This window comes from Hyperolius riggenbachi, chromosome 12 (assembly GCF_040937935.1).
Source record: "Hyperolius riggenbachi isolate aHypRig1 chromosome 12, aHypRig1.pri, whole genome shotgun sequence".
NCBI classification, from domain to species: Eukaryota; Metazoa; Chordata; class Amphibia; order Anura; family Hyperoliidae; genus Hyperolius; species Hyperolius riggenbachi.
The window spans coordinates 148,876,885-148,902,990 of record NC_090657.1 but is presented as its reverse complement, the minus strand read 5'-3'; the positions used below and the strand labels follow the sequence as shown (position 1 = coordinate 148,902,990).

Genomic DNA, 26,106 nt, shown 5'->3' with positions numbered 1-26,106 from the left:
CGCATACTTACCATGGCACACACTACTCGGCTGATGTATACAGGACTATTTCTACAAGATAAATCTTTAAATGCATCATCTAGGTAGTTTAAGTTCTTGTCAAGCATCTTTAAGCTTATATCCAAGATGTCCTCTTCAAACTGTAAAAGATGATTGATGTCATAAGGTCATGTCATTTTTAGTGTACAATATGAAATTGTTTAAGGCAAGGGAGCAAAACACACTTGTTTTTTTTCTCTTGAGCCCCGGGGATTACTCATTGAACCCTAAGGTTAGGTCCACACTGGGGCATTGCATTCCATTTCAGAGCAGAATCGTTGTATCAGAAGGGAAAAGTTGCATCGTACATTACATGCATGATGCGAGGCATACAGGGAAGCATACAGTCAATGAAAAGTATGCAGCTGTAAAAGTGCACAATATCCAGGGCCAGTGCTTCCATAGGGGTAAAACGAGCAGTTACATGATTATGAGTATGTACATGCTGCCTGGTCACTGAGAAGAGCCACCTCAGCAGGATAAAGTCTGAAGCACAAAGACTGAAGGATGAGTTTGCTAGCCTTGGCAGGTGAGTTTGCTTTGCTGCCAATACCCAAGGCCCCAAGGACCACTATTCACTTGAAGGTGAAGGGAACACCTGATACCTTTCTAGGGAAGGGGGGGTGTTCAGAAAGAAAATAGCCACCCAATGCCGCTTGGGGTAGGTGCTGTTCAGGGGGCGCCATTTAATTTCTGCCCAGGGCTCATTGTGACTAGAACCCAGTCTGTCAGTACTGCACAGCATGCCTTGCATTATGGCGAGTAAATCTACATCAGTAGCAATATGATTACATTGTCAGGCGCAATGCAGTTACCATAAGGCACTGCAGGCACGTGTCTACAGGCGGCTGATGATGGAAAGGCGGCCCACTCCCCTCGCCATGTGCCTCCCTCTTTCCTTGCCTACGCAGAATCACAAGCGGAGTGCAAATGAGAGGTTACTCACCCGGGTCTTGACATTTCACTCACCAGATCTACCTTTAGTCGGGGGAACCTCCTGCTACCATATATTTGGGGACACCTTTAGCTATTTAATACTCTGGCTTCCTAATACTAAGGAACACCTGTGGCTACCGATGACCCACAAGGGAAGTAAGGTTTGGCGGGTGGTTGTAGGTTCATGGAGGGCTAAGTCTAATCCAGGCCTGGTGCTACGTAGTTGTGACATAGCGTGCATGCACAGAGCGCTCCCGGCCGCAGGGGTGTGATCAAGGACACGCATGCGCCAATGCAGTAAGCCGCGACCTCTCTGACCCTGAAGTAAGTTTAGGGTATTGGTATGCGGTAATGGAGTGGGAAGGAGGAGAATGGGAGGGAGTGGTGGCCATCAGGCGTTCCCACTGCACATGCCTGCTCTCCCCGTTCTTAAATTTTCATATATGCTAAGGTATCCTTTAAGCACATTTTACATTTTAATGCTTGAATTTGGTGTGACTCTTTTTGTAGCTCTCAGGTTTATGCTGTCCATTATTTACTTCATAAGTGACACCCACATTATTTGCAGAAATTAAAAAAAAGAAACCCACAATATTAAATTTACCGTACTGAAATCTAAAATAAATAAATATATATGTATATCTCCACACACACCCCTCTGGGACAATCCCAACCTATTACATTTCCAACAAATTCCAGACCCGATAATATGGGCCAAACAAGCCTCTGTGATTACTGAAGCCGCCAGACTGGGTTCCTTTGAGAGATTCACCTTATTGGTCTTACAGGGTACATCCAGTGATGAGATTTACCATTCCAATGTCTACAGTATGCAAGGTGTGGTTGGATGCACTCAAACACGTAGGTGGACTTAAAAATATCTCCCTTTTTATATGAATATAATATTTCCTTATACCATTTTAAAGCTGGGAAACATTTTCTTGTACTTTTTACTTCTTTCTGTTAAAATAGGAGAGCTGAAAAGGACCAAAATGAAAAATTTAATTTGAATATGAAACTGTAACGATTGTGGAATTCTCTCCGTGATCAGCGCACGTCGACACTGCGGAAATCCTCCACAAGCGTATAATTTGCGGGAACCCAGCAAAAGGTGCAATGCACCTGTAGAGGGAAATTCCTGTCGACAGGGGGAGCTGTGGAGTGCAGAGGAACAGCTCCTCTGCCCTGCCACACACGCCAGACAGGAATTGTACGAAGGGAAGAAACGCAGGGCAAGATAGCCCTGAAAGAGAGAGATCAAAGCGACAGAGGGTATGTGTGTTCACCAAACTAGTCGCCGCCCTGCGACGATGAACACACAACCAGGAAGACAAAGCGAGAAGGCAATCGCCGGAGATGGCGATTGCTAACAGCGACACAAGACCGAATAAGCACAGATGAGGAATGTATGTTTGTCCACCAATCTAGCCGCCACCTGCGACGGTGGACACACAACAGAAGAAACCAAGTGAGAACGCAATTGCAAGAGAAGCGATTGCGGAAGAGAATGAGCACAGGGACAGAATGTATGTGTGTGCACCAAACTAGTCGCCAACCCGCGACGGTGCATACACAACAGCAGATATGAAGTAGGAACGCAATCGCGAGAGAGGCGATTGCCAGAGGTGACACAAGGCTACAGCAAGGCAGAACACGAGAGTAGCAAAGGCACAGCAAATCATACAAAGAGAAGATAAGGAAAATAACAAACGCTAACTAAACGCAAACACCGCACTCATTCGCAACAGTGCACGGGTTTATGCGCGGACCCCGCGTGATAAGCACAACAGGGACAAGCACGCCTAACTAACCACCGACAGACAAACATAAAACAGAGGACGCGAGCGCTTGCTTAACGGTTACCTCACCGAGCCTCCAGCAAGCGTTCGTAGCAGACAAGACAGATACACGGAAACAGGAAAACGTAAGAGATACGATCCACTTCTCTTTCCGTCAGAGCGAGTGCGATCCAAGTAAGGCAACAACAGAACAGAAGGGCCTACCAGCAACAACCGCTGCTCTGGTTAGCACCCCACAGACAGATAGACAGGCAATACAAATAATGCAATCCTAACTGCACTAGGGAAACCTGCCCAGTGCAGTCCCAGGAATACTCTAGGCTAATCTTCAAACAAAGAGCAAGGCTGACACTCCAGGCGAGTGTTACACAGGAACTAACTCTTATGACCAGCCCAGGTCTGTGATATCACATAGTATTTATAGAGCAAGCCTACAAAGGATGTGGCTAGGCAATCTGCATGACAAACATATGCAAATTCCTCAGCAGCAAGCTTCAATACTGACAAAAGGTCTCTCTTCCAGAGACCTGCAGAATGCAGACCTGAACAGTGGTCAAAAGGTTGCCAGCCTGCGCAGGCAGCCCAGCGGATCCTTACAGAAACAGAATCTCGAGTTGAATTTAAATATTAGATAGAATCTCGAGTTGAATTTGAATATGTAACAGAATCTCGCATTGAATTTGAATATAAAACAAAATCTCGAATTTAATTTGAATATGAAACAGAATCTTGAGACCCCATGGAGCAAGAAGATATGAAATGATCTACTCCGAGGAGTCATCAGAGGAAGCATATTGAGAAAGGGAGAGAAAGAAAAGGAAAGGGAAGAAAAGAACGTTTTGTTAAAAGGGGATGGGGTAGTGTTATGCTGTGTTGTTTTTTGTTTTCATTCAAAAGAAGTTTTTTTAGCATAATTTTTTTTCATTCAAGAGAAGTTTTAATTTTGCAGACATTTAAAAAAAAATAACAACCCACAGTATTACATTTACCATACTGAAACCCGAAGAAAAACAATATATGTACTTCCCCACTCTGGGACAATCCTAAACTATTTTCCAACACATCCCAAACCCGATAATATGGGCCAAACAAGGAATTAGATAGCTTCAATACCTAGTCGGTGAGGAATTAAATTCACGAATTAAAACTGTACTCTCTAACAAAATGCTCATCCGGTACCTTAACCACTTGAGGACCGCCCCCAGCTGATGGGCGGCGGCAAAGTCCGGGCCCAAACGACCGCAATACGCCCATCGGCGGGGGCGGCTGCGGGAGTGGCTATGCGGCGATCGCGTCATTCGTGACGCGATCAGCCGCCGGGGACTCGCTCCGCCCACCGCTCGTAGTAACCCGCCGGCCGTTCGGAAGCGCCGGCGGGTTACTAGCACCCGGATCGCCGCATGTACATAGTATAATAGGCTTTGTAATGTATACAAAGCCTATTATACTGGCTGCCTCCTGCCCTGGTGGTCCCAGTGTCCGAGTCACCTATCAATCACCCCCTGTCACTGCCACCCATCAATCACCCCCTGTCACTGCCACCCATCAATCAGCCCCTAACCTGCCCCTTGCGGGCAATCTGATCACCCACCCACACCAATAGATCGCCCGCAGATCCGACATCAGATCACCTCCCAAGTGCAGTGTTTACATCTCTTCTCTCCTCTAAACACCCACTAATTACCCATCAATCACCCCCTATCACCACCTGTCACGGTTACCCATCAGATTAGACCCTAATCTGCCCCTTGCGGGCACCCAATCACCCGCCCACACCTCAGAATGTCCTCAGACCCCAGCCCTGATCACCTCGCTAGTGCATTGCTTGCATCTATTTCCCCCCTCTAATCACACCTTGAGACACCCATCAATCACCTCCTGTCACCCCCTAGCACACCTACCCATCAGATCAGGCCCTAATTTGCCCTGTGTGGGCTCCTGATCACTCGGCCAAACCCTCAGATCCCCCTCAGACCCCCTTCCGATCACCTCCCCAGTGCATTGATTGCATCTATTTTCCCCTCTAACCGCCCCCTGAGACACCCATCAATCACCTCCTGTCACCCCCCTAGCACTCCTATCCATCAGATCAGGCCCAAAACATCCTGTCATCTAAGAGGCCACCCTGCTTATGACCGGTTCCACAAAATTTGCCCCCTCATAGACCACCTGTCATCAAAATTTGCAGATGCTTATACCCCTGAACAGTCATTTTGAGAAATTTGGTTTCCAGACTACTCACAGTTTTGGGCCCGTAAAATGCCAGGGCAGTATAGGAACCCCACAAGTGACCCCATTTTAGAAAGAAGACACCCCAAGGTATTCTGTTAGGTGTATGATGAGTTCATAGAAGATTTTATTTTTTGTCAAAAGTTAGCGGAAATTGGATTTTTATTGTTTTTTTCACAAAGTGTCATTTTTTACTAACTTGTGACAAAAAATAAAATCTTCTATGAACTCACCATACCCCTAATGGAATACCTTGGGGTGTCTTCTTTCTAAAATGGGGTCACTTGTGGGGTTACTATACTGCCCTGGCATTTTAGGGGCCCTAAACCGTGAGGAGTAGTCTAGAAAACAAATGCCTCAAAATGACCTGTGAATAGGACATTGGGCCCCTTAGCGCACCTAGGCTGCAAAAAAGTGTCACACATGTGGTATCGCCATACTCAGGAGAAGTAGTATAATGTGTTTTGTGGTGTATTTTTACACATACCCATGCTGGGTGGGAGAAATCTCTCTGTAAATGGACAATTGTGTGTAAAAAAAAATCAAAAATGTGTCATTTACAGAGATATTTCTCCCACCCAGCATGGTTATATGTAAAAATACACCACAAAACACATTATACTACTTCTTCTGAGTACGGCGATACCACATGTGTGACACTTTTTTGCAGCCTAACTGTGCTAAGGGGCCCAAAGTCCAATGAGTACCTTTAGGATTTCACAGGTCATTTTGAGACATTTGGGTTCAAGACTACTCCTCACGGTTTAGGGCCCCTAAAATGCCAGGGCAGTATAGGAACCCCACAAGTGACCCCATTTTAGAAAGAAGACACCCCAAGGTATTCTGTTAGGTGTATGATGAGTTCATAGAAGATTTTATTTTTTGTCACAAGTTAGCGGAAATTGATATGTATTGGTTTTTTTTCACAAAGTGTCATTTTCCGCTAACTTGTGACAAAAAAAAAATCTTCTATGAACTCACCATACTCCTAACAGAATACCTTGGGGTGTCTTCTTTCTAAAATGGGGTCACTTGTGGGGTTCCTATACTGCCCTGGCATTTTAGGGGCCCTAAACCGTGAGCAGTAGTCTAGAATCCAAATGCCTCAAAATGACCTGTGAATAGGACGTTAGGCCCCTTAGCGCACCTAGGTTGCAAAAAAGTGTCACACATGTGGTATCGCCGTACTCAGAAGAAGCTGTGTATTGTGTTTTGGGGTGTATTTTTACACATACCCATGCTGGGTGGGAGAAATCTCTCTGTAAATGGACAATTGTGTGTAAAAAAAAATCAAACAATTGTCATTTACAGAGATATTTCTCCCACCCAGCATGGGTATGTGTAAAAATACACCCCAAAACACATTATACTACTTCTCCTGAGTACGGCGGTACCACATGTGTGGCACTTTTTTGCACCCTAAGTGCGCTAAGAGGCCCAAAGTCCAATGAGTACCTTTAGGATTTCACAGGTCATTTTGCGACATTTGGTTTCAAGACTACTCCTCACGGTTTAGGGCCCCTAAAATGCCAGGGCAGTATAGGAACCACACAAATGACCCCATTTTAGAAAGAAGACACCCCAAGGTATTCCGTTAGGAGTATGGTGAGTTCATAGAAGATTTTATTTTTTGTCACAAGTTAGCGGAAAATGACACTTTGTGAAAAAAAACAATTAAAATCAATTTCCGCTAACTTGTGACAAAAAAAAAATCTTCTATGAACTCACCATCCTCCTAACGGAATACCTTGGGGTGTCTTCTTTCTAAAATGGGGTAATTTGTGGGGTTCCTATACTGTCCTGGCATTTTAGGGGCCCTAAACCGTGAGGAGTAGTCTTGAAACGAAATTTCTCAAAATGACCTGTGAAATCCTAAAGGTACTCATTGAACTTTGGGCCCCTTAGCGCAGTTAGGGTGCAAAAAAGTGCCACACATGTGGTATCGCCGTACTCAGGAGAAGTAGTATAATGTGTTTTGGGGTGTATTTTTCCACATACCCATGCTGAGTGGGAGAAATATCTCTATAAATAGACAATTGTGTGTAAAAAAAATTAAACAATTGTCATTTACGGAGATATTTCTCCCACCCAGCATGGGTATGTGTAAAAATACACCCCAAAACACATTATACTACTTCTCCTGAGTACGGCAATACCACATGTGTGGCACTTTTTTGCAGCCTAACTGCGCTAAGGGGCCAAAAGTCCAATGAGCATCTTTAGGCTTTACAGGGGTGCTTACAATTAGGCACCCCCCAAAATGCCAGGACAGTGAACACACCCCACAAATGACCCCATTTTGGAAAGTAGACACTTCAAGGTATTCAGAGAGGAGCATAGTGAGTCTGTGGCAGATTTCATTTTTTTTTTGTCGCAAGTTAGAAGAAATGGAAACTTTTTTTTTTTCTTTTTTTTGTCAGAAAGTGTCATTTTCCGCTAACTTGTGACAAAAAATAAAATCTTCTATGAACTCACCATGCCTCTCACTGAATACTTTGGGATGTCTTCTTTCCAAAATGGGGTCATTTGGGGGGTATTTGTACTATCCTGGAATTTTAGCCCCTCATGAAACCTGACAGGGGCGCAGAAAAGTCAGAGATGCTTGAAAATGGGAAAATTCACTTTTGGCACCATAGTTTGTAAACGCTATAACTTTTACCCAATCCAATAAATATACACTGAATGGTTTTTTTTTATCAAAGACATGTAGCAGAATAACTTTCGCGCTCAAATGTATAGGAAATTTTACTTTATTTGAAAAATGTCAGCACAGCAAGTTAAAAAAGTCATTTTTTTTGGCCAAAATTTATGTCTTTTTTGATGAATATAATAAAAACTAAAACTCGCAGCAGCAATCAAATAGCAGCAAAAGAAAGCTGTATTAGTGACAAGAAAAGGAGGTAAAATTCCTTTAGGTGGTAGGTTGTATGACCGAGCAATAAACCGTGAAAGCTGCAGTGGTCTGAATGGAGAAAAAGGCTCTGGTCCTTAAAGAGAACCCGAGGTGTGTTTAAAGAATGTTATCTGCATACAGAGGCTGGATCTGCCTATACAGCCCAGCCTCTGTTGCTATCCCAAACCCCACTAAGGTCCCCCTGCACTCTGCAATCCCTCATAAATCACAGCCGTGCTGTGATGCTGTGTTTACATCTGTAGTGTCAGTCTCAGCTGCTCCCCCGCCTCCTGCATAGCTCCGGTCCCTGCCCCCGTCCCTTCCCTCCAATCAGCAGGGGGGGAAGGGATGCAGGCGGGGACTGGAGTTCTGCAGGAGGCGGGGAGAGCAGCAGACTGACACTATAAAGATAAACAGCCAGCTCTGACAAGCTGTTTGTCAGCAGCGTGGCTGTGATTTATGAGGGATTGCAGAGTGCAGGGGGACCTTAGGGGGGTTTGGGATAGCAACAGAGGCTGGGCTGTATAGGCAGATCCAGCCTCTGTATGCAGATAATATTCTACAAACCCACCTCGGGTTCTCTTTAAGGGGCGAAAAGACTGTGGTCCTCAAGTGGTTAAACTACAGCATGCCTTCAACCCTGGAAGAGGTTTAGTCCTGGAGGCTTCCCATTTAAAAACAAAGTAGACTGATTAAACCCCTCTCTGCAATCTGTTATGAACTCCTACAAACTGATTCCCAGGGTTTAATGAGATGCCAAGAACAGTGGAATCAAGAGATCCCCGATCTATGTGACAATGACTGGGAAAAAAATATATGTTAAAAATCTGAAATCTGCCAAAGACAGATTAATACAAGTCACATTTTTACATATCATTTCCTCATCTCAAGATTCTGTTTCATATTCAAATTTAACTTGAGATTCTGTTTCATATTCAAATATAGTTTTTCAGTTTGGTCCTTTTCAGCTATCCTGTTTTGACAGTCTCATTGGACATTTTTCCAACACAAGAAAATATTTCTCATCTTTAAAATGGTATAAAGAAAATATATTAAAAATGGTATATGGAAAATATTATATTAATATAAAAAGAGATATTTTTTGCATCCGACCACACCTTGCATACTGTAGACATTGGAATGGTACATGTCTCCTCATTGAATGTACCCGGAAGACCAATAAGGTGAATCTCTCAAGGGAACCCAGTCTGGCGGCTTTGGTAATCACCAAGGCATTTTATGACATCAGGCGTTTCTAACTATATTGTCAGAACTGGCAAGATTAGCTGCATGTTTGTTTCTTATGTACTTCAGAGGCGCTTAAACCTATTGCTTGACCCACTGAGTTGTGATCCCATTTTTGCCTGAGGAAGCGGGGTCACGCCTGCGAAACGCGTTGCATTTGTGGAATTGAATAAATTATTTGTCAATTCTGTTTTATCGAGACTCAAGTGAGTTTTCTTTTTTGTAAGAGGGAGGTGAGTCCACCTTAACATCCTCCTCTGCTTTTAAGCGGTTTTTAAAACGTTTTACTCTACTCTGGTGCCTCTGTATACCGAGTTTTTGCTGATGTACTTTAGACACTACTGTAGCCAAATAGATCTGCGGGGCTGCCAATGAACTGGTATTGTTTAAAAGGAAACAAATATGGCAGCCTCCATATCATTCTCACCTGGGGTTCACTTTAACAAGTGTGACCAGAATACCTGCTATCTGTAATGGGATGGGGTTGTATCAGTGGGAGGTACAGTGAATAGTTGGAGCCCTGAACAGCCCTGGGACAATCTGTAGCTGCAAGGGCTGCTTCCCCAGGAAACACAGCAAACCTGTGGTAGGGAGGGGTTGATAAAATATAAAATTTTGGAAAATTTCCCAGATTCTCTTCTAGCCCACTGTTCCTCTGTATGACTCTCTTCCTCTGGCCATACTCCTGGCTGTGTACTAATCTACTCATCTGTACTGGGAATGCCCGAGTAAGGTCAAATGCGCTTGTGCAGGGCAGAAAAAATTCATGCACAAGCAGCTTTGTTCTACTGGGCATGCATGACTTACCATGCCTAGTACAAAAGAGTTTGAATGAATTTTTTTATGGTTTTGTTTGCTTCAGGTACATTTAAAGTCTCTAGGGCAGGGGTGTCAAACCCAAAAACAAAGTGGTCCGGAATGGAACACTGGAACCAAGTCACAGGCCCACCTTAATGTCTAGTGGCCACCTTCTTCCCTTATAAAGTTCCTTGTTATCTAGTTTCCTGGTGTCTAGTGACCTCCATCTTTCCTCGACAAGACAAATAATATTTATATTGCGCTTTTCTCCTGGCGGACACAAAACAGCCACTAGGGTGCGCTCAGTGGGCAGTAGTAGAGTTATGGAGTCTAGCCCAGGGACTTCTGAATAGGTGCTGACTTACTGAACAGGAAGCTGAGAGTTGAACCCAGGTCTCCTGTGTCAGAGGCAGAGCACTTAACTATTACACTATGTAGCCATTGTCCACACTATCCAGCCAATGTCTTCCTGATGTCTAATCCTTCCCTCCTCTCTCCCTTACATGGCTCCCCTGGTAGTCTAGAAGGGGCCAAACATAACGCAAAGTAGGCAAACCACTTTGGGGCCAAATTTTATGGCTTTGCAGGCCAGATTTGGGCCAGAATTTGACATGTATGCTCTGGGGAATGTCTTATACTGTATGTGGAGGTGAGAGTTAAAGTTATGAATACACTACTGCTATTTCTAGTTGCCATTAAATACAATAGTTGTTTCTAAAAGTAAAGAAAAAAGCCATGCCAGTTACCTGCCCAAAGTTCCACGGACAGGGAGAAATCCAATTGTGGTTGCCTTGATAAACAAACCCATAGTCATTCATGATGTATTCCTGGCGCTTGGCTTCATTCTCCAGGAAGACGTCATCCTCTGCCAAGTTCAGGCAAGATATCAGCGGACAAATTACTTAAAGACTCTCAAACAAGTATCGTCACATATATCTAATTGCTTAAAAGTATGTTAGGTTGTTAAAAACAGTGCGTTATATACTTTTTTAATCCAACCTGTTTTTCACATCTTTGAATTCTCCTGGGAGCTTTTCCAAATCTTGAAACCTTGTCAAGTAAAGGCAATGGTCCAGATTAAAGCTATGAAATGGTTGCTTTTATGTGTGTGACTTGATATATGATCTCCTTCACACAAAAAAGCGCTAGCAATTAGTTTGGAGTGATTTTTAGCAAGCAATTTCGAAATGATTTTTACAGTGCTTTTGCTTTCCTACAATGGCTATCATTCATAAAAGTTTGTTCGGTAAAGAATATCAGTGCGGGAAAACACCGCATTCGGTATTTTAGGCTTCTGTGTGCTCATTCATAAAAATGTTTACAGTTGCGATAGCAGTGCGGTGATTTCCCGAACTAGGCTGGCTCTAGGCTGTCGTAACAGGAGAAGCTGCCTGAGTCCCTCCGTGCGCTGCTTTCACTGCTGCTGCTTGGGAGGTCTGCTTCCATTGACTTAGCTGTAATCCGCATGCTTATCGCTACTTCGAAGGGAGTGGTATTCCCCGTCCTCATACCACTTGCTCTAATCTTTATGAATTGAGAGATGAGATGAAAGGAGAGATGAGAGAAAAAGAGAGACTATCGGTCAGAACATCCCCACTCCTTCCGCTCACCACAGTCAAATCAGAATCATCAATTCAGTCAAGAATAGGAATAAATTCAGGATCAGAAGAGTCTAATATTTTCTGCTCCCAGACTGACAAAATTCTATGAATTGTTTTAGGGCAATTTCTGTTCATATAAGTGGTCTTACAGAAGGGGCAATACGGTGTTAACTGAGTTAGCCCACAAACCGATCGTAGGAATTAAGGGTTTAGTCTAGAATTTTACACCTCTTTTGAAACACCTCTGGGTGTTTCAAGTCCTACTCCATAGAGCCACATTAATCCATGCCATGCACTGATGAGGATCAATCAGCCCGAAACAGTCTGTATGCATGTTGGATTATTGTGGCTCTGTACAAATAGCAAACTGACACATCATTGCATTCCAGTGGATCTGGAGGTGTGTTTAGCTTCTATGGGCAACAATGGTTGATTTGCATAGTTCAGCAGTGATGCACTGGGAAACATCTTGAGCTCACTCCAATCTGAATTATTGCAAATAATTTCTGTTTTAAGAAAGCAAACTGTTGTCTAGAATTTTACAATCTCTAACATAAACCACAATATCTGTATACAGGGGCGTAACAATAGACCCTGCAAGGGATGCAGCCACAGGGGGGCCCAGAAGCTGCAGGGGGCCCATGCTGGAGAAGTCTCTTTTCCTGTCCTGAGAGACTGACAACTAAGGGCACGGAGAGAAAACACTTTCTGCTCTCTGCACAATTGTTCTATTGACTGCATCTGCTCAGCCATTGATAAGGAATCAGAAAAAGTTTTGCAGACAAAGATTTGTAGACAGTCCCTATTCAGTGTTTAGCAGGGTCTTGTGTGCAGCACTGCTCTACCCCAGCCTGTCTACCCCTCCCCAAGTACTGTGTATTGTAGTGATTCTTGAGGCATCTGGGCACGAAGAAAGAAAAAGGGGGGGGGAGGGGGCCCCATTCAAAGTTTTGCAGGGGGGCCCAGTGATTTCTAGTTACGCCCCTGTCTGTATAGTTAAAATAATACAGGATTTCATATTAAAATGTAATGTTAATTATTGTGCAAGGCATGATCATTTTTAGTTTGGGTCCGCTTTAGCTACAGTAGACCAATTTCTGCCTCCTCCTGGCTTTGAAAGGGACTTATGGGTAACTTTATGACAAGCTGGTGACATGAGGTACTATTAGACATGCTTTTAGAGCAAGTAGAAGACTGAAGAGTCTGCAACTTGCATGAAGGTTTTAAAGGACTTCCGAGGTGACAAATATAATCTTTGTTTACTCACCTGGGGCTTCCTCCAGCCCCTAGAAGCCATTTCAGTCCCTCGTCACAGCTCCGGTCCTCTTCAGTGTCCCACTGGTCTCCCGTAATGATCAGCGACACACTGGTAGGTCGGTGCTTCTTCGTGAGTGCCGGCACATCCATGTTATTGCCGCATACCGCACCTGCGCAGTAGTTGTGTGCAGGCGCAGTCGCCTCAGATGACGTGGACACGCGGACATGAGTGCAGGCGCAGAAGCTCCGGCCTGCTGGCGGGTTGCAGATCATTACAGGTAGCCCGCGGGACACCGAGGAAGACTGAAATGGCTCCTTGAGGCTGGAAGAACCCCCAGGTGGTTAAAAATAGATTATGTTCGTCGCCTCAGAAGTCCTTTAAGGCACACAGGTAGGTAATTGGCTCTGCTGAGACACTAATTACCTCAACTGTGAATGTTTGTGGTTTTCTGCAAAACATGTACTGTTGGTGGGCCTTGAGGATAGGGTTGGGAAGCTCTGCTTTAAGGTATGAACCCTTTATTTTTTTTTTTTATGACATTTTGAGAAGCAATTACCAGGGTATACATGGGGCTCCAAATTAGTTTAAAAATAATTTCTTTATAGAATTGTTTCCACTTACATATACACTCACCTAAAAGATTATTAGGAACACCATAACAATATGGTGTCAGAACTGCCTTAATTCTACGTGGCATTGATTCAACAAGGTGCTAAAAACATTCTTTAGAAATGTTGGACCATATTGATAGGATAGCATCTTGCACAGTTGATGGAGATTTGTGGGATGCACATCCAGGGCACGAAGCTCCCGTTCCATCACATCCCAAAGATGCTCTATTGGGTTGAGATCTGGGGACTGTGGGGGCCATTTTAGTACAGTGAACTCATTGTCATGTTCAATAATCCAATTTGAAATGATTTGAGCTTTGTGATGCATTATCCTGCTGGAAGTAGCCATGGTGGTCATGAAGGGATGGACATGGTCAGAATCATGGACATGGTCCGAAACAATGCTCAGGTAGCCCATGGCATTTAAATGATGCCCAATTGGCACTAAGGGGACTAAAGTGTGCCAAGAAAACATTCCTCACACCATTACACCCTCACCAGCCTGCACAGTGGTAACAAGGTATGATGGATCCATGTTCTCATTCTGTTTACGCCAAATTCTGACTCCATCGAGACTCATCAGACCAGGCAACATTTTTCCAGTCTTCAACTGTGCAATTTTGATGAGCTTGTGCAAATTGTAGCCTCTTTTTCCGATTTGTAGTGGAGATGAGTGGGACTCGGTGGGGTCTTATGTTGTGTGTGTTGTGGCTTCACAAATGCTTTGCTGCATACCTCGGTTGTAACGAGTGGTTATTTTAGTCAACGTTGCTCTTCTATCAGCTTGAATCAGTCAGCCCATTCTCCTCTGACCTCTAGAATCAACAAGGCATTTTCGCCCACAAGACTGCCGCATACTGGATGTTTTTCCCTTTTCACACCATTCTTAGTTAACCCTAGAAATGGTTGTGCGGGAAAATCCCAGTTACTGAGCAGATTATGAAATACTCAGACCGGTCCATCTGGCACCAACAACCATGCCATGCTCAAAATTGCTTAAATCACCTTTCTTTCCCATTCTGACATTCAGTTTGGAGTTCAGGAGATTGCCTTGACCAGGACCACACCCCTAAATGCATTGAAGCAACTGCCATGTGATTGGTTGATTAGATAACTGCATTAATGAGAAATTGAACAGGTGTTCCTAATAATCCTTTAGGTAAGTGTAGAATTTATAAATATCTGGCTCCAGACTATATTTCAAAGGAGGGTCATATGATAATGGAGAAAATATAATGGTGTGATATGCCACCTGAAATGCTTTATCCCATATATTCTGTAACTAACATTTTTTTCCCCACAAAGGGTAGCGAGCAAAACTGCAGGCTGTATAGAAAGATGCATACATTTCATGTCCATTTCTGCAGACATGCCGGGACTTTTATAGACATCACCAATAAATCTATTAGGATCACTTTTGTATAATTTTGTGAGTGATTAGGTGGTTAGCATGCTTGCCTTATTATTTTGTATGTTTTCATCTTGTGTGGGTTTACCCCAGATACTCTTTATTTCCTCATAAAGCATACTGGCCAATTATCTGACTTCCCCCATAAACTCACCCTTGAGTTTGTAGGGATGGTAAATTGTTAGTTCCAGTGAGGAACAGTTAAAGCACAACTGAAGTGAGTGGGGTGTGGAGGGTGACATATTTATTACCTTTTGCCTGGCTGTCTGGCTGATAATCTGCCTGTAATACTTTTAGCCATAGACCCTGAACAAGCATGAAGATCAGATGCTTCTAAGTGAAGTTATTATTTAGTATTTATATAGTGCCAACAACTTCTGCAGCGCTGTACAGATTATAATGGCCTCAATTAACTAAGCTTATCTCCTGTCTTTAACCTTCCTGGCGGTAAGCCCGAACTGAGTTCGGGCTATGCCGCCGGAAGGCACCGCTCAGGCCCCGCTGGGCCGATTTGCATAATTTTTTTTTTGCTGCACGCAGCTAGCACTTTGCTAGCTGCGTGCAGTGCCCGATCGCCGCCGCTACCCGCCGATCCGCCGCAATTCCTCTCGCCGCGGCCGCCCCCCCCCCCCAGACCCCGTGCGCTGCCTGGCCAATCAGTGCCAGGCAGCGCTATGGGGCAGATCGGAGTCCCCTCTGACGTCACGACGTCGATGACGTCGGTGACGTCATCCCGCCCGTCGCCATGGCGACGGGGGAAGCCCTCCAGGAGATCCCGTTCTTTGAACGGGATCTCCGGATCTCCGATCGCCGGCGGCGATTGGAGGGGCTGGGGGGATGCCGCTGAGCAGCGGCTATCATGTAGCGAGACTTTGTCTCGCTACATGAAAAAAAAAAAAAAAAATTTAAAAAAAAAGATTTGCTGCCCCCTGGCGATTTTTTTGCAAACCGCCAGGAGGGTTAATAATTCTTCTGAGCTGTTTCTACAGTTATCACCATAGTGATAACTGTAGAAACACCTCAGAAGAGTTATTAGAGACAGGAGATAAGCTTAGTGAATTGAGGCCATTGTCTTGTTACTAATTGTCCCTCAGAGGGGCTCACAATCTAAACCCAACAATACGCATATGTCTATGTATGTATGGTGTAGTGTATGTATCGTAGTCTAGTGCCAATTTAGGGGTAAGCTATTCAACTTATCTGTATGTTTTTGGGATGTGAGAGGAAACTGGAGTGCCCGGAGGAAACCTACACAGACACGGGGAGAACATACAAACTCCATGCAGATAGTGCCCTGGCTGGGATTTGAACCAGGAACCCAAAGAAATCAGCAGGACTGCCAGGCAACTAGTATTATTTAAAAGGAAATATATATGGTGTCTATATGCATCCCATTCAGGTGTGCTTTAATGTCACAAAAATGTACAATATACTCTGGCCAAGTTATATATGTATAATAATAATGTATGTAACCCTGTATGTGTGTCATTGCAACAGACACACACACCAAGGGTTAAATATGCATTTACTTTTTGTAGAAAGTGCTGCTGTAAAGGGAGCCTGCAGGTGCCGCTAGGGGGAGCCCATGAGCAGGAAAGAGGAGAGAGAAGCTGGGCTTGTGCAGGGGGGAAGTAACAGTTGAGTTTTGGAAGTTGAAGGCTAGTGAGGGGGAGGAGCCAAGTAAGCCGTGGAGACTGAGCTGATGATGCAGCAAGAAATAGTTGTGTCACGGTACCATACTCTACTGGAGCGAAAAAAATACTTCAGACATTACAGGAGAGGAGAGAGACCACTCACCACTACAGGCCAATAAAGAGCAGCAATACTGGAGAGATAAGCCAGAAGAGAAACAGTGAGCAATGAGAAAGAGAGACAAGGATATTACAAATTACCTCTAACAAACAGAGAGAGATAACAGAAAACAGCAGAGACATTACAGTGACACAGAGACAGCAGGACAGCAATGCATACAAGAGTGAGACAGAGAAACAAGTGACAGGATATAAGAAAAGAGTGAAGAATGCAGTGCAGTATCTGAAGAGATGGTGTGACAACAGCTGGCAGACAAAATACAGAGGAGACAGCGGTGCTTCTTATACATTAAAGAGACTCTGTAACAAAAATTGCATCCTGTTTTTTATCATCCTACAAGTTCCAAAACCCATTCTAATGTGCTCTGGCTTACTGCAGCACTTTCTACTATCACCATCTCTGTAATAAATCAGCTTATCTCTCCCCTGTTGGACTTGTCGTCCTGTGTCTGGAAGGCTGCCAAGTTCTTCAGTGTTGTGGTTCTGCTATGCACTCCCCCCTCCAGGCCCCTCTATGCACACTGCCTGTGTGTTATTTAGATTAGGGCAGCTTCTCTCTTCTCTCTTATCTTTTACAAACTGGATAAATCGTCCTCTGAGCTGGCTGGGCTTTCACATACTGAGGAATTATAGACAAGGGCAGAGCTGTTTGCAGCAAGAAACCAGCAGCCTGACACTTCAGTGCATGAGAGCTGCAGGGGACAGAAGGTAAACACACAAATGATCTCTTGAGATTCAAAAGGAAGGCTGTATACAGCCTGCTTGTGTATGTATGTATTTTCTATGTGTGGACATACTGTACATTAACCTACTTCCTCTTTTGGTGGCCATTTTGTTTGTTTATAAACAAACTTTTCAAAACAGTTTTTAACCACTTTTAATGCGGCGGGGAGCGGCAAAATTGTTACAGAGGGGAATAGGAGATGTCCCCTAACGCACTGGTATGTTTACTTTTGTGCGATTTTAACAATGCAGATTCTCTTTAAGTGATCATTCACAATCATCAATAACAGATATTTTGTCTCATCCTGGATGTTGCTAGGTAACCACCAGACATTTATCTACTTATCCTTCTGTCCTGTGAAAAGAATTCAGGTCCACTTTAAAAAGACAGCGGTGAAGAGCTGGCAGACAGCGGAGTGCTATGTGAGGAAAATTCTGGCAAGTTAATGCTAATAAACTGTATTACATATATGGTTCCTGAACTAGCCCTGATCCTAACAGGCTGATGATATATAATAGGCCTAACAATACCCATTCTGCTAAAAAGAAGTTTATGAATGTTTTGTCACTGAACTTTTTTATCCATATGATTTAATATAAATATTTCTTAAAGAGGAACTCCAGTGAAAATAATGTAATAATAAAGTGCTTCATTTTTACAATAATTATGTATAAATGATTTAGTCAGTGTTTGCCCATTGTAAAATCTTTTAAATCCCTGATTTACATTCTGAAATGTATTACATGGTGACATTTTTACTGCTGGAAGGTGATGTAGCTGCTGCGTGCTTTTTTAGCAGTTGGAAACAGCTGTAAACAGCTATTTCCCACAATGCAACAAGGTTCACAGACAGGAGACTGCCAGGAGTACCACGGTCCTCAGAGTTTCTTGTGGGAGGGTTTTCACCACAATATTAGTTATACAGCACCCCCTGATGGTCTGTTTGTGAAAAGGAATAGATTTTTCATGTAAAAGGGGGTATCAGCTACTGATTAGGATAAAGTTAAATTCTTGGTCAGAGTTTCTCTTTAAAAAGAATTTGATTGGTGTCTGGAGGATTTCTTTACAGTTAAACTGTTCTGGAGGTGTTACATGTATTTATATCTTTTTAGGTTCAGTGGTTTTCTTGCAGTTTTAGCCATACCTGGACACCAAGGATTGAAGATCAGCACAAAGGTGCCTAGCTGGTATACTGCAGCTCTGTTGCCTCTGCCGAGTTGGACTTTTAGAGTGTATTGCCCAATGATAGCACTGGGTGATGGCAAGATGACGATGGTCACAGAGCTGGAGTCATTCCGTTCCAGAGCAGCACTCCAGGCTCTTCTGTTCAACGCTTTTGTTAAAGGAATGACTACCTTTGTTCCAGAAGGCTGGTCAGGCCACGGGCCTAATAATAAAACAGCATGAGAAAATGAATCAGGGTGGATCAAAGAGAAGCCTCATTGTGATGGCTGAGCATTATATAACGTGTCATATTAAACTTTTATTTGGTTTGGGATGTCTTTGTTTACAGATGTTCTACTGTTTTTCCTAGGGAGGAATTTGCAGTCACTTGCCTGTCTCAGCTATGCAGAGAATGCTGTCTGTCCCTTCTTCAAATTCTCTGGTTTTGAAGTGCACGGCAACTGCAAATGGCTGTCCTCGGCGGACGATGAGACGCCTGTCGCTGATTTCTATTGTGCGGTGTAAGCTGTTGTTTTTCTTGCACTGGAAGTCAGAGAAGTCAACATCCAGAACTAAGCAGACAAAATAAACTTGTATTAGTTTTCAAACCGGCAGTTTATATAAATATTCATTAATCACATTTTTGTTTTGTTTTTTATCTATAATTCCGTATTTACAGCATTGTTTCACTTCATTGACTTTTTAGGGTTATATTTAGGGTGCATGCTGTGTTACAGCACCAGTGTAGGTACATCTTTAAAGTTACAGCACCAGATTAGGTACATGTTTAGAGTTACAGCATCAGTTTAGGTACATATCCACCGATATCACCACCACCTTTGCAACTACAATTGCCATCCACACATATTTGTGGCACCTAAGTCCGACATTTATCAGTTGCCACCAGAGCACAAATTACCCTCTGTTGGGCCGTTATAGTCGCAAATAACAGGTGGAGGTGGGGGGTTACAGCCATTAACCACCTCCTCTAGTTCTAGCCAGTGGGTGGGACATGGTTACATGACATGAGGGAAAATGGCTGGGGCCTTGCAGCAAGAATGTTTGTTGAATGTGAAGCCATTGCTGCACTGTTAATTATTTATTTATTTAAGTATTTATGTAGCACCGACATATTACGCAGCACTGTACATAGTATATTGTCTTGTCACTAACTGTCCCTCAGAGGGGTTCACAATCTAGTCCCTACCATAGTCATATGTCTATGTATGTATCATGTAGTGTATGTATCGAAGTGTAGGGCCAATTCAGGGTGAAGCCAATTAAGTTATCTGTACGTTTTTGGGATGTGAGAGGAAACCATAATGCCCGGAGGAAACCCACACAGACACGGGGAGAACATACAAACGCCATGCAGATAGTGCCCTGGCTGGGATTCGAACAGGGGACCCAGCGCTGCAAGGAAAGAGTGCTAACCACTACGCTGAGTTATCTCATGTGTTAATACCCATATACCACCTGTAAGGCAAAAGTTAAGCAACAGTCCCAAAACACCTGATTCCCACCCACTGATGTTGCCCCCGCATAAAGGTGCTAGCAACAAAAAATTTACAAAAGTGTAGTAAATAGGGGAGATAGGGTGGGGAAAGTGGGATACAATCAGCTTTTGACTGATAGCTGTCTCCTCAAAGAATGAAGCTTCATGTAACCACCAGTCCTATTTATTGCCTCTGATCTTTGATACCATAAGTCAGCCAACTGACTGATCCTGGCCCCCTGATCAGTCAGAGTAGTTCCTCTATAGCCTTCTCACCTAGCAGGTACCAGGCAGAAATTAGCCGACTCCTAGTAACCTGTTGCGATAGAAAAAAGATACATCCCCCACCACCAACACCACTAACTCCTCACAGAGAACAAGACAAAATCACCTCATGAAAACACTCACAATGGCATCACCATGAGGTGCCTGCGTTATCTCACTGTGGCACCTATACAGGGTGCTGCACTGTTCGTTATAACTCATGTATTTACCACCTGTAGGGCAAAAGCTAATTACTTAACCTAAATGAAAGACACCACAATAGTTTGGACAAAAAATGGCCACAGCCCTTTATTAGGGTTTAATAAATTAATAATATCAATACAACAACAGTGGGATCATAAAACCCAATAACTTCAACTTTAACTCACTTTAAAACTTATCTCCAAAATTCAACCAGTTTCTTCAAAACTAACTATAAATTTCAACTCTTGCTCAGCCCTCTAGGCCAGAGCAACAGTCTCAAAACACCTGATTCCCACCCACTGACAAGCGGGTGTCACCACCACACAACAGGCCTCTGACGGTCTGTTCCATCCACACCCGCGGCAATTTTTATCGCTTCCTGAAGATTGTTGTTGAAGCTATCCAGACCAATGTCTGATAGGTGCACATTATCCCTTCGGTATAGACCAGGCATGAAGCCTTCCAATTCTCTATGCCGGTAAGAAAACACACCAATGCTGCTGATCAAAAATTTAGACATGCACCTATTAACCCAGGATTTAATCTTCATTATAAAATTATTTTCGAGGCTTCCCTTATTTCTCTCAGAATTATCTCTGAAAAAACTATTTTACAAAGCGGGCACAATTCAGAGATACAAACAAAATCTGCCTTCATGCAATGGATTTGGTTCAGACTACTGAACCTGCCAATCTTGCTACCCCCAAGGTGAACAACCATAATATCAGGACTAGGCCAATTATCTTACAAAAAGAGTACCAACTCTCATAAATCATCCCACTTCAAACCTCTAATGCCCTTCCAATAAATGTGAAATTGTGACCTGTCTAAGGAGAAATTGACAGAGTATGGACGAACTCGAGCTCTGTGCTGTGCCGAGTACACAAAGCTATGGCCAACCATCCCCACAAACCGGTGATGATCTGTTATAAAATAAGCACTACACAAAGGAGCTCTATACAGCTTTCGAAAACAGGAAATTCCAGCCAATTCCTTATGTAATGAACTATAAGTAGACCCTTCAGATAACTTGGAGCAAGTAAAGTACAGCACTAACTCTGGCAAGTCTTTCAATGGGGACACGTTTAACCACTTGGTGAAACAACTCCACCTTTGCCTTGCTGTTACATACGCCTCCCAAGTGGCAGGGACCACGGAGGTTCTAATAAAGTCGTGACAGTCGTTCAAACAATTTCCCTAAAAATTCCGGGCAAGGGATTCCCACGGCTTCTGCTTCTGGCATTAATTCCTGGAATTCGTTCAAATTTTGTCGGGACTAATGATCAGCTAACACATTAATGTTTTGCCTTCAACCAGATGTTATATTTAAGGCAATGCAGCACTAAAAAACAAAGTGGCTTCAAAACCAACGGAGATCTGGCAGAAAGTCAGTTGACCGCGAAGACAATTCCCTTATTGTATGTTTGTAATAGTATCCTCCTGTTAGCGAACTGCGGGCCCCAAATGACTACAGCCACCATGACGGAAAAAAGTTAACAAAAAAACTATACTTTTCGAAACACCGTTAGACACTCAATCAACTGGCCACACATCTGCACTCCATTGGATCCCAAACAGTGCTCCATAACCAACTGAGCCCGCAGTGTCCGTTATCAAATGTAAATCGGTATCTAAGCAAAAAATCTTCCTGCCAGAAAATGTTATTGTTAAACAACACCAGGAATTTTAACCAGACTTTCAAATCTTACTTCACTTCCAGGCCTAGATGAACATGCCAATCAGGGTTTTTAAGATTAGAAATTGATAACGGTAAACCCTCCCCGTTGGCATGACCCTTGTAGCAAAGGCCAATAAACCCAAGAGATACTGGACTTCCCTCACCGTCACCTAATTTTAAAGACTTTGTCGGCCAGTAACCAAAAGACATTTCATCATTGTCAATTTCAATTCCTAAAAAGGTAAGATGACTACAGGGAAGAACTGTTTTCTCCTGCGCGGATGAGGGAAGGGACCCTCTACCCTACCTAACGAAATTTCTTTAGCAATTTTTTTTTCTAACAATGTCAGGGAAGCGATTCACAGATTTGAAATTATTAACTAACGTGCAGCCTGAACCTTCAAAAGAGGGGATGAAAAAACCCTCGGTAAAGCACTTAAAGCGGATGCAAGATGAAAAACTAACTATAACAAGTAACTTGTCTATATATCTTATCTAAAGTTTAGTTTACACAGCATATCTAGCCTCAAACACCTTCACAAGTTTATAATTATTTATTCCTGTGATACAATGAGAGCAGCCATGTTCTGTTTGTCACATTGTCACAGGCTGAGGGGTGGAGATGCTATCAGCTTGCCTGTGTGTAAATTCAGTCCCCTCTCCTCCTCCCTCCTCCCCTCTGCCTCTGAAATCAATGGCTAGTAACCTCCTCCTCCTCCTGCCCAGACTGAGCTCCCATAAGCCCTTGCTACAGTGCCAAGGCACAAAAGGAGCTGTGGGCGAGGCTTGTTTAGTTTATAGGGAATTAGAGTATTAAAACAAAACAAAAAAAGTATTTGGCTTGAAGAATGCCCCATAAACTCATATGAAAGGAACACAATTATGCAATGAGTAAAAGTTTATCTCAGATCCACTTTATGTGGAAACTGCTGCATCGATTGATTTGGACATACCTTTAACCAAGCTAGCAGGCCTGTGAGGTTCACCGGAGTGATGGCTTTTGAGAAAGTATTCCTTCTCAAGTTGAGCGGACTGAATTTTCTTGACAACGTGAAATGGGCTGCATGCCGCCACAGAAAGAGCACTCATGCTTGTATTTACAGTTGGAAAATTTGCATTGCGAATCATTGAATGCAAAGCAAACTCCTTTGTGTAGTACAGAAGTTGAGGAAGTGCTCTGGATAGAAAGTCTTGGCGTCGACAGCCTGTGTGGAATCATCAGCGAAACCCAAAGGCCAACATCCTTTACACCCCATTTTAGCAATGGATAAACAGACATTTTTTGATGAAAACATTAATCATACTGATACTATGAAAAACCGCCAAATTGCCTATAGGCTTCATGCATGATTTTCAGGTGCTGGAAGAGACCAAAGCACAAATCCACCGGTTTCTCATACATAACACCCGAAAAGATGCTTAAAGAGAACCAGAGACGAAGCACCCTCATGTATTTTATTACATTTATCAGTGGGAACATGACAGTAAACACCTACCCTGCTTTTAGTTTCATTGTTATCTGCTTAATTAGTCTATTAGCAGCTGTGATAAGAATCCACCGACTATTCAGTCGAGGTTTGACCTGGAATCATTATAGCTGAGTCACTCTTCTGTGAAGTGTTTTCAAGCCCAAGCCTTCCCCTCTCCTGGCTTAGATTTCCTGCTTTGCATACTGAGAGCTGTGATGACTGGGAGGGGCTGCTCTGCTGAGAGAGAAGCTCTGTGGCTGTAATATGATCCCTGTGTGCTCTGTCTGCATAGATACTGATCACTGCAGTTTCATTCCTATGAGAGACACTTCCTACAGGCAGTACATCATACCAAAATGAAAGCACACAGATGAGCCTTTCTCATATAGCCTAGATAGCAGCCTAGTCTCATATAGCCTAGACAGCACATCCAGAACAACTCATATAACCCGGAAGGAAAAGGGATATGAGCTGGCGGCCATATTTGATTTTTCCTGGAGCAATAATGGATAAAAAAACACTAAAAAAGGCCACCAGAGCGGCAAAATTATCAGGTAGAGCATTTATTCTTTACAAGCTATCAACTGATATGTTTATTTTGTGTGAAACGTTCATCTCTGGTTCCCTTTAAAGCCTGCAACCAATTCTGGAAGGATCTTGACACAGGCCTGTGCCTATCCTCATCTCCCTCTTTCTTTGTTACTAAAATCTTAGTAATGAGGGAGTAGTGAGAGGATATCTAAGAATTCTCCCTTCCAAATGTATTCCTTAATGTTACCAGACATATCCCAAAGAGGATACAATTTAAACTGGGGCCGCCCTGTAACATGTTTCCACTATCCCGGATCTAATAGCCGCTTCTGGTGGACTACTGTGACAGGGAGTATGGCCACTTGTGAGTCCGGGAGCAGGTGAATGCTGGTCTAGCCTAGCAGTGACTGGAGCTGGGCCTCCCCCCACTGCTAGGCAGACACGAGTGGTCACTGGGCAAAGGATCACCGTGTCTTTGCAGAGAGGAACCAGATGAAAGTGGAGGGGGAAGCATACCAGAGCTGGCAGCTACCTGCAGATCAATCTGGGCACCACTCAATTCTGCTTATTCTTCTTGGAGTGAACTGCAGATGAAGGAAGCACTGGCAAAGAACTAGATAAGTGGTTCAGAAGCTCCTGAACCTATTCATCACCTCCTTGAGCTCCTGCTTGCAAACAGCCTCCAAAGATCAGCCATATTCCTTGAGGATAATGAGATACAATCAGCTTTTAATTGTTAGCCGTCTCCTCAGAGAATGAAGCATCATGTGACCACGAGTCCTATTTATGGCCTCTAATATACTGGTAGGTGAACAGAGGCGCCAGAAGGATAAAAGTACATAACATTTTTAAAAAATTGCTGGGAGGAAGTGGTGGACTTGCCTCCGTTAAAGCAGACACAAAGGACTGTAATTATATAAATATACACATTTATTGAAAATACCCCAAGGATGCAACGCGTTTCACGGGCACAGCCCACTTCTTCAGGCAATAAGCAGGGGATAAACAACAGCAATTCAGTTATAGCAAGCAGAGTGCCTCTGTTCTTACAGTCCTTTGTGTCTGCTTTAACGGAGGCAAGTCCACCACTTCCTCCCAGCAATTTTTTAAAAATGTTATGTACTTTTATCCTTCTGGCGCCTCTGTTCACCTACCAGTATATTTGAGTCCACCCGAGGTGGAGGGGTGACCTACTCCCTTTCTTCCTATGTACAGAGAGCGACTTCTTAATCCCGAGTGAGGACAGGTCTAATCTCCTAACCTGCCTAATGAGTGGTTACCTAGGCGGTAACCCATGTTTGTGAGTATTACCATCTCACTGTTTCATTTATTCAATCAGTTTTGACGTACTACACCATATTGGGCTCTCGATTTCTCTTCAACTTTATTTATGTCCTCTGACACCATAGGTCAGCCAACTGAGCAATCCTGGCTCATCAATCAGTCAAAGGAGTTACTTCATAGCAGGTACTAGCAGGTACCTGGCAGAAGTTAGCGACTCCTAGCAACCTGTTGAGATAGAAAAAACATACACCTCCCTGACTAGTACCACCAACTCCTCACAGCGAAAAAGACAAAATCGCCTCAAAACACAATTACATCACCGTGATTATCTCACTGTTGCACCTATACATTGTGAGAGGGCACATAGACACTCCGCATCCATCTCATTGTTCTAAAGGTAAGGGGAAGATGTTCAGACACAGGATGTCATGGTGGAATATTGTGGTTCACTCAGAGTTTATGTAGCCCTTAAAACTGATTAACCTGTAGATGGAGGTGATTCATTTAACCAGTTTTTGTAACCATGACCTAAATAGGACCATCACCTGTAGATGGATATAAGGGGTGGGCTCCTTCTTCCTATTAAGTGGAAAAGATGTAAAAAGAAAATCATTGCGAGAGTTGACCTTTCAAGGGAACCTGAAGTAAGAGAAATACGAAAGCTG

At 43.4% G+C, this 26,106-nt stretch overlaps 1 protein-coding gene across 1 annotated transcript in view; it reads right to left on the bottom strand.

Annotated features, from left to right (window-relative positions):
* The window catches only part of LOC137542216 (protein-glutamine gamma-glutamyltransferase 5-like), a 66,495-nt gene that overhangs the window by 26,895 nt on the left and 13,494 nt on the right, over positions 1-26,106 (bottom strand). The window contains exons 2-5 of the mRNA XM_068263961.1: positions 18,909-19,088; positions 18,497-18,739; positions 10,686-10,804; positions 12-140 (exon numbers count right to left, since the gene is read on the bottom strand). Coding sequence (XP_068120062.1) covers positions 12-140; positions 10,686-10,804; positions 18,497-18,739; positions 18,909-19,088 — 671 coding nt within the window. The remainder of the gene's footprint in view (positions 1-11; positions 141-10,685; positions 10,805-18,496; positions 18,740-18,908; positions 19,089-26,106) is intronic.